The sequence below is a fragment of the Heteronotia binoei genome, chromosome 13 (assembly GCF_032191835.1).
Source record: "Heteronotia binoei isolate CCM8104 ecotype False Entrance Well chromosome 13, APGP_CSIRO_Hbin_v1, whole genome shotgun sequence".
NCBI classification, from domain to species: domain Eukaryota; kingdom Metazoa; phylum Chordata; class Lepidosauria; order Squamata; family Gekkonidae; genus Heteronotia; species Heteronotia binoei.
This window is the reverse complement of record NC_083235.1, coordinates 49410087-49425740: the sequence shown is the minus strand read 5'-3', so window position 1 is coordinate 49425740 and position 15654 is coordinate 49410087. Positions and strand designations below refer to the sequence as shown.

The following is a 15654-nucleotide window of genomic DNA, read 5'->3' as shown; positions in this document are numbered from 1 at the left end:
GTATTGTACCAATCAAAGCTTATATTTAAAAAACTTCATCAGAACCACTATAAACTGCATTAACCTAAATTCAATTTGTAAAGCTTCCGTCTACCACCATAATTGGCTAAAATAGTTTGGAATTGTGATGACTTGAAGTGTTTACAAATAATTCAAAATTAACATTCCAGCAGTTACGACTGATTCAGTGACTGCTCTTTGGCTGATCTGCATGAGAAGAATGAGGCTTACATAATGTTTTTGTTGCAGTAAAATTTATTCCTGCCCTCTGAGCTGCTCTCTTCTTTATAAATTAAAAGATAATTTTCTTACTGTTTGAAGTCTCCCAACTACTTTTCATACTTCAAAGGTAAAAAAATATGGGTTGGATCCAGCAATGTTGGAGCAGAAAACAATAACACAAAGTACCATAATCACTTTAGAACAATTTTTAATTACATAATAGGCATGTGATAAAGCGCATGTACTGCAGATAGTTTGTGTGACATTACTTGTTTTTGAAACTGTTATCAGAAGAAATATCTTGTGTTATGTTTTGCACACACACAACAAATGATGAGGATGCAATGACTTTCACTTAGTGGGAGCATATAGTGAGGAGTAATTTCAGCACTGCATTGTTCCAAGCCTATTGTGCACTTAGAAAGCTCCTATGGGATCCAACTCTCTCTGCATGATGAAACAAGCAGCTGCAAAAGTTTAATTTTCTATTAGGTTTAGCGAGTTTATTTTTAAAAAATTCAAGGAGCTGAATGCTACAATTTACATTATCAAATTAAACTTTGTAACTGAAAGGGTTCTGTTCAAATCAGTTAAACGCTACTTGAACAAAGTTTGAGTCCAGTGGCACCATTAAGACCCACGAAGTTTCTTTTATCTATGAGAAAGCTGTGTCAGCAATGTGTTAACCCTTTCATTCCTTTGCCCTCTTGTAAGCAAGTGAACCATATGCATCTTAGAAAGTAAGAAGAGAAGAAATGAGCAAAAGACAGCCTAGCTTGAAAGCAAATATCACTGACTGCAATAGAATATGCTGGTGGGTTTATGCTTCCTTTATATTTATTTATTTATTTAATTTCTATCCCACCCTTCCCACCAGAGTGGACTCAGGGCAGGTTACAGCACAAGGGTCATACAAACTATATATAAAATTTAAAATTACATCCATTTTAAAAACTTTAGAGGTGAGTGTGGTCCAGGTGGGACTCAATTCTCCATACAAATTTTCTCTTCAGCAGGACGTGAAGATGCATCTGTTTCAGTTCTCACATGGTGTCATGTCTGCAACATCTGTCTTTATTACACTTGCAAACCACCCACATTCTGTTGAAAATGTTATAAATACAGACAAGGTATTTATTATAATGTGCTATTGCTTACAGTCCTAATACATACATTTTTGGCACAATTTGGCACATGCTTAACTTAACACACTCAGTTCAGTAGAATACTACACATAAATGCTAAATCATGCAAACTGGCTTTTTTCTTTGTTACGTATAATATTGTGGCATTTTGCCTTTTCCAAATAAAATTATGCTTAAGATTATGTGAGTTTTTGTCTCAGTAAATTTAAAATATTATGGAATTGTAAAACCCTCTGTGCCATCCAGTACTTATATATATTTCAAGCCTCCCATTATAGTTGCTTTTGCAAAGTCATTCTGGCTCTCATTTTGAACCTAGTGTCAAAAAGTCTGTCCATAAAGCAGTTTGTGAAACATATCTTTGCTGATTCCTCTGCACTCTGAAAAGTAGCTCATGAGAGTGAAGAACCCTCAAACACCAAACACCATAGGGCAGAGCCCAGAGACTATTTCCACAAAAGTTTTTGGAAGCTTGGGAATTCTGGCAATTTCCCCTTCTCCCCTCCCTACCATGCTGCATCACATCCAATTCCTAACATTTCCCAGCTGTCCAGAGCAGCTGTTCAGATGGCAAAAAGATCTGCAGTAGGAAGGCGTGAAACACTCCTTTTGTGAACCCCTTCTGTTCAGATTTTAAGTTGATCTTGAAACTGAAACAACAGCTGCAAAAATGCCTAATCTAAATTTGTTACTAGTTCCCCCACCCCACCCCCCGGTGTCTGTTTTATGTGGGATCTGCTCAGTCAGGAAGTCTCAAAAACTGGAGACAAAAGGAAATAAGGAATGTATATTTCAAAAGTCAATAGGAAATTACTTTATGAAATTATCATACACCTGCCCAGGGCTTTCTTTGTAGAAAACTCCCAGCAGGAACTAATTTGCACTGTGTTCCTGTGCGTTCCTTCTTTGTAGAAAACTCCCAGCAGGAACTAATTTGCACTGTGTTCCTGTGCGTTCCTGCTCAAAAAAAGCCCTGCACCTGCTTGAGGTGTATTATCCATTGGATAATCTATTTACTGTTTCTGGAAGCCTCTAAATATAACCATCCTCATTTAGGAAGTACAAGATATTTTCACCACAAATTGATCAAATCTGTGCTTTAAGGCTGACACTACCATCAGTTTCAGCATTGACAAGAATGATTTTGCTCTATGCCTAGGCTTGTTATGAGAGGTTCTGAATACAGAATTTCCCCACTTTGTATAGTAATGCAGACTGCACGTATTTCATAAATCCCAGTTCTCAATCACACCAAAAAACAAAGGGCAGCAGCTTTAATTTTCTTCATTTGATCTTCCTGTTATGGGAGACTTGTTGCCTCTTTCTCATTTCACCTACCATGCTAGTACTTATTTAAGTAATCTCCAGATTGCAATTATCCTGCAACATAGCAAGATGATAACTGTAATATCAGAACCACTCTTCCATTTCCCTTCTAACAATGAAATCATTAGCCACTTATTCTGGCTTTACTTCACATGTTCAGTTTACCAAACTAAGAATGCTTGATCAACCATACCTTTAAAACAGGCAGGGGCCGTTAGATTACCATCTAATCACTGAGAAGGTACAATAAAGCTACAGTGCTGGTCTTTGCAGAACCAGATGGTCTCAGTATGCTGTATCCCTCCTTTGAGATGGTCTTGCGCTTTTACTTTCTGCTGATTGTATAACACTGTAGCTCTTTTAACTGGCATTTTACATGGTGCTGCAAGGGGAAATATATAAATAGCATTTAGACAATCAGGAACCTTCTGCAAATATCACATTGAAACATTATTCAAACCAAGATCTTTATTAATACACCAAACAAACTTCAACTGATGGTGGCTATTCAATTAATACATTGTTTCCCATAAGCAAGGCTTTCACAATTTTTTATTTTTCTAGCATGAAGTGGTAGTGTTCGATGGTGCATTCACACTACTCTAAATAAGGTGTTTTACATTTTGATTTTTGCTATTCTTACACAGTAAAAATGCAGGTATAAAATGCATTATTTAGTGTAGTGTGAATACACCATAAGTGTTGATGAGGTCATCAATAGCATGTCCAGAACTTCAACAGTTTCTTCTAAAATATTATTTCAGTACAAATAAAGTTCATCAGGAATCTTGGCCCCGACTTTCAATTACAGCAGTGGAATTTATGTTAGATATAACTAACTTTTGCAGCATTAGGGCCAAAGTGTTTTAATCTTGTACACCAGAAGACTTATAGACAAGCCAGCCATATATTAACGGAAACTTTCTCAGATATTTAGTTGTAGATCAGATTGACCAAGACCTTCAAGCTGGTACCCATACATGATATAGTAAACATGTATGGAAATGGTTTTTAAAACAAGTCTACCCACATTCAAAGTTAACCCCAAAAAGTGTTTAGCACCTAGCTGTTACATGAGACAGGGACATTTTTCATAAAAATATCCTAAATCTCTTAATTGCTTTTAAGAAAATGTAAGCTAGTATTTGTTTACAGATTCTCAAGATGCCAAATTAGACCTTTGCAAGTTGGTTTTATTGACCAGCTTCTTGTTTTTTCACATGTAGACTCTGCAGGTCCATCCATCATATAAGTAGGATTGCAGTCATAGGTCATCTTTATACTGATAAGTTCAGCGAAGAGCAAAGCTTATATCCATTTTCTATTTCTGCTGGATATGGACTTTTCACTTCTGTATTGGAAATAAGAGAGATACCTAGAAGTTAAGATTTATGATGAGGAATCTAACAAGGCTTTGTGCTCTAATTCTAAAATGACACGGGGCAGACCTCCAGATATGGCAATATAACAAGGGTAATAATGGGATAATTTTACCCATTGAAGAACTTGTTCACTCTTGTGGTAAGGAGTCTTTAAAACAGTAAAACAGTGTTATGAATACTTACTTCTGCATTCTGGTATCTGACTCCAGTTCCTGGAGGCCAGACACCTAGCTGTTTTATTCCCAATTAATGCCAAAGGCATTACTTGATCTCATCTTGAAAGACAGATATGTTTCCAGGCTTAAGTCTATGGTAAGAAAGGGCTCCAAATTCAGAAATGGGAGGTGGAGGACAAATCACAGCTGCAAAACAAAAGCATCTTCATTTCACACCTTCCTGGCTCAACATCACACAGAAGACTTTTCTATGGTATTGTTAATGCAATTATTGTATGCGAAAAGAGAGATGGTCACCTCTATATCAATCATATCAACCTGACAATTTAAACATCAGCACTTAGTCATGAATTTTAAAATATAGCCTGTTTCTTGATATGTCATCCAGGTGTTAAAGAATAACATGAGTTATTATATCCATATCAAAAGTTTAGCACTCTTCTGCTGTTCCCAAGCCAAGATGAAAAACCTGATATCACATATTTGAATATCAAAGCAATCTGACTTAATGACTATCAGGTGAGAGGGGGGAGCCTTAGAGAATCATCTTTTGGATCACATTCTTGGTTGGTTTATACTGGTCAGGGGATCAGTAGTCCAGCTTCCTATAAAGTTAGCTTAATAACCATCTGGCACCAGTTTTCCAAGCGGGGCTCACTAATGCCATCAGATCCCAGGACCATCTTGCTGCATCTCCAACCTGCAGCTTTGTTACTAATGCTCATTTGAAAATGAAGTAAGATTATGTAGAAAGACAGACTTTATTTTATTTAACCTGCTTATTCTTGCCTTATGCTTAAGCCTGAACCAGTTTTTAATTTTTTTTTCAATAAAACCTGTTGCTTTTATTGGTATGTTTTACTGCATGTTAGATCAAGATGGTATCTGAAGAAGTGAACTGTGACTCATGAAAGCTCAATTTTTTTTAGTCTTTAAATTGCTGCCGGACTCTTACTCTTTTCTTCTTCTAATGTGTGTGTATGAGTCTAAACCCAGTATTGGAAAGAGATTTGTTCCAGGGTCCCAGGTCTGGGGGCAGGGGAATAAAATCATCCTTGCAAGGATGTGTTGGGCCAGAAACTCCTGTCTTTGATGGTACGTATTTTCAAATTGGTCTTTGATTGGAATAATTCATTCCATAGCACTGTGATAGCAGCACTGGCTAAAACTGAAGAATTAATTTTAATTGAATAAGATCAGTTATGATGATTATCACTTGTTAGAAAATATAATGTAGGTGAAAAGACAGTATACAGCAAATGTTTGTTCCAAACATGCAGAATTTCCCCAATCTGTGTTGCCATCCCCAAATGATTTTTCCCATTCTTGATCCTTGCTTATTGGAACTGAACTAGATGTAATGGAGAGATTTATGTGTTTTTCTAATTGCATCTAAAAATGGGCAGAGAAGTCTGGTTTTATTTTTTTTTAATGAAGTGTATAGGTAAAGGGAACAAAACTCAGCCCCCCCCCCCCTCACCTTATTACTTTCAGTGTTTTACTTCCAGCACGGCTCTAATATCCAAAGCCAACCAGGCTGGTTTCTGAGAGCAATCAAGATCAGCCTGAAAACCAGCAGCTGCCAAGATTCTCATTAAAATGTAAGTGGCAAATGCAGATATTCAGCCATCAGCATTTTATCTCAATTGTTTTAATCCTTAATAGTCACAAAGCCACCCTTGTGAAATTAATTTTAGCATGAATGCATCTTCACAAAGCATTGCACTTGCTTGCCTGTTGTTTTCAAGTATCATTAGAGAAGTACTTCCATCTGTTTGGGATTTGGGGGTGGGTTCTGTGAAGAGAATTCCCATTTCCAAAGCAAATAACCTTGTTTTAAAAAAAACAGTCATCCAAGGAATTTTTATATTTTTGATTTAAAGAGAGATATTTTAAGATTAATCTGCATTCCCAAAGCAATACATAAAAAGGGACCAAGAGTAAAAAAAAAAAAGTTTTTTTTATTAAATATTGGTAAAGAACTGTTGCATTCTTCAAACCTCTATAAACATCATTTTGATATTTCTGCCAGTGACTGATTAATCGTTACATTAACACTATAAAATATTGTATTCTGTAGATTGTACCCAGGCCTTGAATTCAGCAGGAGCTCACAGGAGTGCAGCTCCTGAACCTTTTTGAGGATTCCCCCTCCTCCTCCCCACCCACCTTGTCCATTGAATAGTAGGTGCAGCTGCATAACAATCCCTGGACTAGGAGAGCGGGCAGCCAGCCACCCACCAGGAGCTTTGCCACACCCCCAGCAGCCTTCATTAACCCCTGGAGAATCCCATGCCACCCTTTCTCCACTTCTTATGTGATTTTGGGTGGCAAGTGGCTTGCTGGCCTTTTGACTGTGGGGGTGTGTGGCCAAGGAGAACCCCAGGTGAGCGAGGCCCGCTGGGGCTGGCTGGATCTCTAGCCAGCCCAAGCAGGCCTTGCTTGCCCGGGGCTCTCCTTCCTTGCATCAGGTTGCTTTTGGCTGGGGCGGGGCAGCATATGCTAATAAATTATGCTAATGAGCTCCACCACCTATTTTTCTACAAAACCACCCCTGATTGTACCTATACAAGTTCCTGGCTACTATTAGAAACCCACCCTCCTCTACTCCAGAAATACATCCTTATTTTTGTGTGTGTGTATGTGTGAAGGCAACAGACTTCCCACACTGTAGTATTCTGTCTCATGTAAGGGGCGGCTTATTTTGTGCTGGATTGCTGGTTTCTGCAAATTACATGCTTCGGGTTAAGATCATGTAATATAAAGAAATTACTTACACATGTAGATGAGGTCAGTCAGTTCCAATTGAATATACATCATACCAATAACTTATCCCACATACGTTGGCATTCAGGTAGCTTTCCACTCCATTGTCCATCTGCCAGGCATTGGCTGGTATTAGTTCCTTGAAGAATATACCTATGAATAATAGAATCATAGAGTTGGAAGGGACCTCCAAGGTCAACTAGTCCAACCCCCTGCACAATGCAGGAAACTCACAAATACCTCCCCCTAAATTCACAGGATCTTCATTGCTGTCAGATGGCCATCCAGTCTCTGTTTAAAAACCTCCAAGGAAGGAGAGCCCACCACCTCCCGAGGAAGCCTGTTTCACTGAGGAATCACTCTAACTGTGAGGAAGTTCTTCCTGTTGTTGAGCTGGAAACTCTTTTGATTTAATTTCAACCCACTGGTTCTGGTCCTACCTTCTGAGGCCACAGAAAACAATTCCACACCATCCTCTATATGACAGCCCTTCAAGTACTTGAAGATGGTGATCATATCTCCTCTCAGCCGCCTCCTCTAAAGGTATAGGTATAAATCTAGTCTAGACCAGCTTTCAGAAAGGAAGATCATATGAAAAAGCATTCCACTGCAGAACAACTCTTTTACAGTGTAGATCTGGAAAACCCAAAGGCTTCTTTTCAAAGTATTGTTAATATTTTCTGTTATTAGAAGACCTACTCAGTTAACTGAGTCTTCGAACTAGGATGCATTAAAAAATAAATACAGTCTGGATAAAAGAAAACACAAATATAAAAAAAGGGTTTAATATTATTATTGTTGCAGGGAAGGAGTGTGGCTCAGTGGATGAGCATCTGCTTGGCTTGCCAAAGGTCCAATGTGCAATCCCATGCATATCCAGGAAAAGGGATCAGGCAGTAGGCAATGTGCAAGAACTCTCTGTCTGACACCCTGGAGAGCAGCTGCCAGACTGAGTAGAAAGTCATGACCTTGATGGACCACAAGTGATCTGATTAGTAAACTTAATATGTCCATTACAGAGTCTTAGACGGTGGCAAAAATGCAGCAAAATATGTATACACAAAATAAGTACCCAACAACCTTATTTTTTTTAGTTGCTCAGGAGCGGCTTTTCTTCTATTACATTAGGAGTGTTCAGCCTTGTGTGGGTAGGAATTGTACAACATACAGATATGGAATATAGATTATTTATAATATTCTGTAGTAGAAATTGTATGCACTATTGAAGGTATTTAAACAATATAAATAGGCCCTGACAAGCTACCATAAACTACATTGATTAAGGATTCCTGGGGTATAAAATTAGTATCTTTTTGTAAACCTTGCAAATTATGTTCCTTTCATACTTAGTTTTCTGCTATCTGTCATCGTTGCTAAAACCAGACAACGTGTGCAAGTAAAATAGAAGTTTATCACAAATATTTACAACTCTTTAAAAGGTGGCCTCTAAACTCTTAGTTTGCAAGAAATGTATGTGGGGAGCCTTTAAGAGTATAATACTATGGTGTGTGGAGCCAGGTGATCAGTTGCTAGGGTTGCCAGCTACAGGTTGGGAAATATCAGGAGATTTTGGTGTGCAGCCAAGGGAGGGCAAGTTTTGTGGAGGGAAGAGCCCCAGCAGGGTGTACTGCCATAGAATCCACCCTCCATTTTCTCCAGTGGAACGATCTCTGTAGTCTGGAGATCAGTTGCAATAGCAGAAGATCTCCAGGTGCTACCTGAAGGCTAGCAACCCTCTTTTGTCACCCCCAAGACTCCCTGGGAAGTCCTCACCCAGCATTAAAGTTTGCTCCAAGAATTCACTGAATAGACCATGGAAAAATAGCAAGTCATTCCAAATATTCAAGTTCACGAGTCAGTATTTTTGAGTTGCTCAGGAGTTACTTAAGATCCAGTCTGGTGTAGTGGTTAAGTGTGCGGACTCTTATCTGGGAGAACTGGGTTTGATTCCCTACTCCTCCACTTACAGCTGCTGGAATGGCCTTGAGTTAGCCATAGTTATCACAGGAGTTGACCTTGAAAGGGCAGCTGCTGTGAGAGCCCTCTCAGCCCCACCCATCTCAAGGGATGTCTGTTGTGGGGAGAGAAGATATAGGAGATTGTAAGCTGCTCTGAGTCTCTGATTCAGAGAGAAGGGCGGGGTATAAATCTGCAGTCTTCTTCCTGGCATACTTTATTTTTTGCATTCCATACAGAAGACTGTATTAGGATCATAACATTTATTCTGGTTGATTAATATTATGCATGCCTATAAGTAAGAAAATTAATTTGTTGTGACTATTCATGATGGCCCAAAAATGCTTTCTTGGAAGTTACAGCCTTATGACAATTACATTGGCACTGTTTGCAGAGTTGAATCTTTGTTCCCTATAGTTATATGCATATCTGAGGCTTTGCCCAGACGTATTACAGACTGGAAGGATTTCTTTCATTGGTATATACCTGGGAAAATATTAATAGCAAATTTAATTCTACCACTTATTTTCTTATTACTGCTTTCACTGTTGCAGAGATTGCTGTTTAGTGCATTATGTGCTTTAATTTCTCAAGAGATTTACTTTAGGGAACTCATTTGCATTAGGCAATTGTCTGGTTGCATCTTCAAGTATTACAAACAGTGTTGTAGACAAAGGAGTAAGAGAATAATGTGTTTGCTCTCTGGATTTTCCATATTTTCATTTTTTCACCAATATATAAAAGTATCACGAAACAACAATGTGAAATTTCATATAGAAGTCTGTGCTTGGTTGCATCTTCCTTTTTTAAATTTAAATTTTAATTTACCACTTCTTCATCCAATAGATAACTTATTTGATTATGCATCAATATTTGCACACTGGTACTGCAATGGAATATTATGCACAGGTACTGCAGTCCCCCAGTTAATGCGCTGCAATGGAGGTCTTTACTAAAGTTCCTCTGAGCTCCAGCAGTATTTTTTTTAAAGTATACACCTCATTCTGGAAGGTGAAGTGTTCGGGGCCATTTCGTATGTTATCAGCAACGTTGCACCAAACCAGTCCCCCGTGATTGGCTTTCACATTCTCTAATAACATATAAAAACATATAAAAGCCATGTGATGCAGTCATATTGTATGGCAGAAAAGCACATTTCGGTTTGTCAGAGTTCACTAGCATGGGCATAACCAAGCAGTACAGCTATTCTACACAGGTAGAACTTTTTGTATGTTACCAGACTACTTCTGAAGCCAACCAAAGTTGAATAGCACAAGATCAATAAAGATAATATATAAAGCAGTTGTCAGAAGTGTCATTGTACATGTGGAACTCATTGCATGGCTCTGTTTTTGTTAGCCATTGTGAGCAAGTAAAATTTGTCCAGGTTGGCTTTTGAACCTATTCTCACTTGTGTCACTTCAAGCAAACAAAAAACTCACCCAGGTTCACATGAAAAGCTTACAACACTTTGATAACTGAAGTTTACATCAAGTATGTTTCCATTTTTCAAAGGTCCAGGGTAAGGACATTTCCTTGCTGTTAGAATACAAAACAATGTTCCATAACATGTAAACATGAAATGATTTCAATGCTAAGTCTTCTTCCTCTCAATCCATTACATATTGTTATCACAACAATCATAGGGAGAGGGCAATACAAGAGCCAGTGCCTTCAAGTGAGCTGCACACTGTTAACTGCCATATTACATGATAATATAATAACATAGTTTATATAATATAATTGATAATGATAAATAAATAAAATTAAAATGGCGGGGTAAAAACCCTCAAAATTATAAAAGGAGCACCTGCAACTTTAAGAAACAGAGGCCCTCAGTGACAGGTGACAGGCAACCACAACGTTCTGTTTGGGTTTTGTCAGTAAAAGGCAGGGAAAGGGGGCAGAGCCCCTTCCAGAGTTGTTTTCACTTTTGAGGGAGGACTCACCACGGCCAGTCTTATCAGCAGCCACTGGGTGATTTGATATTACCTGATTTGCATGGATCACCTAGGCCTGGCTGTTTGCTACTCTCAAACAGCAACAACCCTCTGAAAGCCATTGCGGTGTAGAGATTAGAGTTTAAGGGTAGGGTATGGAGAGACCCAGGTTCAAACCAGCAATCTATCATGGAAAATATGTAGTCTGGCCTACCTTACAGGGTTGTTGTAAGGATAAAAAGGAAGATAAAAGAATGACATAAGCTGCTTTGGTCTCCACTGTGGAGAAAGACAGAGTAAAAATGAAGTAAATAAATAATTAATATGGCTGAAGATGGGAGGCAGATAAAAGATAGGTAGGTGAATGGCTGAGAAGAAGAGACTGAGGCAGGAAAAAGGGAGAGAATATGGAGGTTTACAAGAAGAGGGAGAAAGGAAATAATGTGGGGAGGGGGATACAAGGGAAAGTGATGTGTCCCCCACAAGTCCTTAAGGTTTCTACTATGCAAGAGGGCCTGGCCCAGTGGCTGGCACCACACAACTGTGTCAAAATCTTGGGGGCCCCCTTGCAAATTATCTCAGAGTGCCCGCCCCACCACCCACAACCCCTGCTGAAGCCTGTAGGCACCTTCTCAAAAGCCCCTTTGACAAAGTTGCAGGGGAGAGGCAAACTGGGTGACGACACCAGCAGCAGTCGCACCAGGCAAGACCGGCAAAGAGCGGCTGAGTTGCTGGCTTCACGTGCAGGCTGGGAGGGCTGCAAGCAGGGGGGAAACGGGGGGGAGCTGGCCTAAAGGCATGGGGGCCCATAGGCCAGTGTCTACTTGGCCTAATTGTTAATCTGGCCCTGGGCCAGAGGCTGCCAGGTCACTGAAGGGACAGATAAAGGTAGAATGGCTGTTGGGTGGGAAGGAGAGAAGAAATCAGCAAAATGGAAAATGCTATGTGGAAAGAGAGGGAAAGAATAGGGAAAGAAGAAATAGCAGGGGAGGAGGAAATGAGACCCCCCCCTTGCAAGTTCTTGTGGGTTCCCACTTGTTCCTTCTAATCCTCTCTAAAATTCTACGAAATGTGCTTTGGTAACCACGAAGACATGTTTATTTCTTTATTAATCATTCAGCTCTCATATTTTCCATATAAACGTAGAAGACACATGGTTCTATTACCACTGGGTAAAACCCACCTTTCATGGGAAAGCAGATGCTACTCAACAGCTGTTTGCTCAAAATTGCATCGTACTGAGCATTATACCACCTATAACCACTTTCATCAGTACATGCACCGTGACAAAGGAAATATATAACCCACATATTATTGATTGTTCAACTGTGGAAATTAGGAGGTCTCTGTCAGAGTGACCAACCAAGTCCATCTCTCCTCTTGCTTTTCCACTTGAATCTATTTCAAATGTGGGATTCCTGACTTTCTTCCTTTGATTTAAAAAAAACAACCATGGCAGCTGGAGATATAGGGGTCGCTATGAGAACTGGGAAGACACGCTATTGGACACTAAAGATAAGGGTTTCTGAAGAAATGGAGAGTTCTCAGAAATGAAAGGAAAGCATGCAACAAGTACTGTTTTTTGGAAACTCTGTCCCAGAATGAAGTAATGCAAAAAGGAACCCATTAGCCCTTTTCAGATATCATAATCATAGTGACAGCATAGTTTCAAACAGAAGGACAGTTTAATTACACAGGTTCTTTCCCTATGTGTAGCTACAGTGAGTGGGATCAGTCAAGCTGGTTGCCCTGGTGGCCTCTTGGCTTGAAAAAAGTTGATCGAGTTTGAGGTACACTGTGATAATCAGATGGCCCCCATTTGGCAGCTGAGGCAGGCATGGACCGCACATGCATAGGTCAGAGCATGCACACTGCTCCTCTGCATCCATGCTGCACCCAGGCCAATCACACAGCTGGAAATGCACCCTGGAGGCACAGCAAGGACTTTGCAATTGGGAAATTCCTGGTGGCTGTTTAATGCATATGGGAGTCATCCTACAATGAGGTAAGGAAAAGCAGGCCACAGGGAACAGATGTGTGTGTGCGATTGTACACATTAGATCCAGGGGTGAGGGTGACTATGGGGGGCCAAACAGCCCATCTGATTGCAACCAGTGACAACAACTTCCTTTCTTCTTGTTCCTGCCCATGCTATGACCTGGAGTGGACAACAGCACTAGCAATGACTTGCAAGGGCATTTAACCATTTCTCACAGTAAAATCCAGTTGCAAAGCACGTTGAATGGTGACTGAAAGTAAATTATTCAGCATTTGTGAAAATGCCCTATATAATATAGTGGGTTCTATAGAGTAATGAGGTGAGGTGGTAGTGAACATAGCTCTTTTATTGAATACAGCATGGTGTAGCGCTGCCTACAAAGACTAACTGCTAGGGCCGCAGGGCCCTCTATATATACACACCCAAGTTCCTGTGCTGCTTGTGACTTGACCATTCAAACCAGTCGGGGGCTCTCCTATTGTTCCTGAGTCCCCCAAGCTCTGTCCTTCAGGCCCCAGTGAGCCAGGCAGGAACTCCAGTTTATAGATACATTTTTTTCCTTTTAAAATAATATTTATTAACAGACAATTAACATAACACTAAAACAAACACACAAAAATATACACATGTTACATATCAACATCAGCATCAACCTCTGACATCTAACATCTAATGGAGCGACTGAGCTAAAAAACCAAAACCATCAGTATTTTCTTATCATTTCAAAACCTAATTGTTTAGCCCACAAATACATCGGACTCCAGGTCTCTTCACATTCTTCCACATTTCCTCCTTTCAATCTACACGTTAACATATCCATTTCAGCTGCTTCCAATAATTTAGACAAAAATTCATTTTTGTTCAGCGTTTGCGGCTTTTCCCAGTATTTAGCATACAATATCCTTGCTATAGTAATAACATGGAGTAGCAACCTTTTCAATTTTTTTGGTAAAGTGATTTTACAAATGTTTAATAAGTATAATTCTGGTACATGAGAAATTCTCATTTTTAACATCTTTTGGCACCAGAGAGATATTTGTACCCAATACTTTTTTGCAAAGTCGAATTTCCACCACATGTGGTATAGCGAACCTTTTACTTTTGTACACTTCCAACACTTGTCCAAACTATTTGGAAAGGCATTAGAGAGCCTTCTGGGGGTATAATACCAGCGGTAAACCATTTTGTGCAAGTTTTCTTTGAGTAGAGAAGATTTAGACAATTTAAGATTTTCTTTCCATATTTTCCCCCAATTATTTAAGTCAATAGTATGGCCAAATTCTTGTAACCATTTAATCCAACTTTCCTTTACATTTTCATCTTGCATCTTCAATTCCAATAATCAATTATAACATCTAGAAATCAGTTTTCGGTCTGACTCTAATATAATACAATCGAATTCATTCAGCTTTTTGGGGAAACCTAACCCCTTATCCGTCTTATACCTAGACTTAACTTGTGTTCTAAGCCACCAGTCCATTCTAGAAATTTCATCGGTATTCAATTCCTGTCTGGCATCTAATAAACTTCCGTAGGTATAGTCTTCTTCCCAATTAAAAAGATTTGGTTGAACCGACGCTTCAACCGGAGAGAGCCATTTGGGAGTATATCTGTATTTATATAAGGACTTCCTTATTTCATGTCTAAGAAATTCCTTTTGTTGGGCAATCATACCAAATATATGAGTGCCACCCTCTAGCCAAGTCGGCCCCTTCCAATGTTAAAAGTCTTTTGTTTCTTAATAACAGCCAGTCTTTAACCCAAGTCAGGACACATGCTTTATGGTAGTTCTGCCAGTCTGGTAAGGCAACCCCCCCCCCCTTCTTTACTATCTTGAAGGACTTTTAACTTAATCCTTGATTTTTTATTTTGCCAAATGAATCTTGCCACTATTTTGTTCAGTTGTTTAAAGAAGGTTTGGGGTAGCATAATTGGTAACATTTGGAACAAAAATAACACTCTCGGAAGTACGTTCATTTTAACTGATGCTATTCTCCCCAGAAGAGAAATTTGTAGATCACACCACCGTTCTAAATCTGCTTTAATCTCTTTTAAGATTTTTTCATAATTATCCCTTACAAGAGTTTTCAATTCCGATGTTAAGTTTATACCTAAATATTTTACTTTCCTTTCATAACGGAATCCTGATTTAACTTCCAATTCCAATATTTGCTCTTTCGTCATATTGCGTGACAAAAACTTAGTTACTTAAAACTTCTGCTGATGTCCACATAGACATAGACAATTATAGCTGATATATAAATAAAACAGATTACATAATTGGAAGTAGAAGATGAATAAACTATATTCTCTGTAATAAAAGAAGACCAGGAGCTGATTGTGGTACAGACCATGAATAGAAAATATATAAATTTTGGATTGTCTCATCATAGGGTTTTGAAGATATGAGATGATCAAAACTGGTTTACCATTGCCACCTTCTGTGTAGTACTACCTAGGGTTAGCTGTAGTGTCCACTGCCATTGTCTATGATAGATCCTCCACCAGTGTCCCTTCCACTACTGCTACTGCCCGTAACTGCCCTTCAAGAATTCCTCTGCCCTCATAGGAGCTGCCCTCATAGGAGCTGTCCATTCTCTTCTGCTGATGTGGCCATTTGTTCCTGAGGGAGGGTATTTGACAACTGGCAATATGAGAGGTATGTGGCAATGTCACTAGCAAAACACAGCTAAGCAATGAAACATCAGGGTTTCAGTTGACCTTGTATAACACCTTACATTG

The 15654-nt window shown here is 39.2% G+C and overlaps 1 protein-coding gene across 1 annotated transcript; it reads right to left on the bottom strand.

The window, feature by feature from the left end:
• Positions 1 to 1182: 1182 nt before the first annotated feature.
• Positions 1183 to 10567, bottom strand: APOH (apolipoprotein H). The gene is given in 8 exon segments (XM_060252334.1): positions 1183 to 1323; positions 2887 to 3075; positions 3872 to 4003; positions 4006 to 4044; positions 4259 to 4339; positions 4342 to 4437; positions 7094 to 7170; positions 10416 to 10567. Coding segments are annotated over 8 exon segments (816 nt in total). The 5' UTR covers positions 10553 to 10567; the 3' UTR covers positions 1183 to 1258.
• Between the last annotated feature and the right edge of the window lie 5087 nt (positions 10568 to 15654).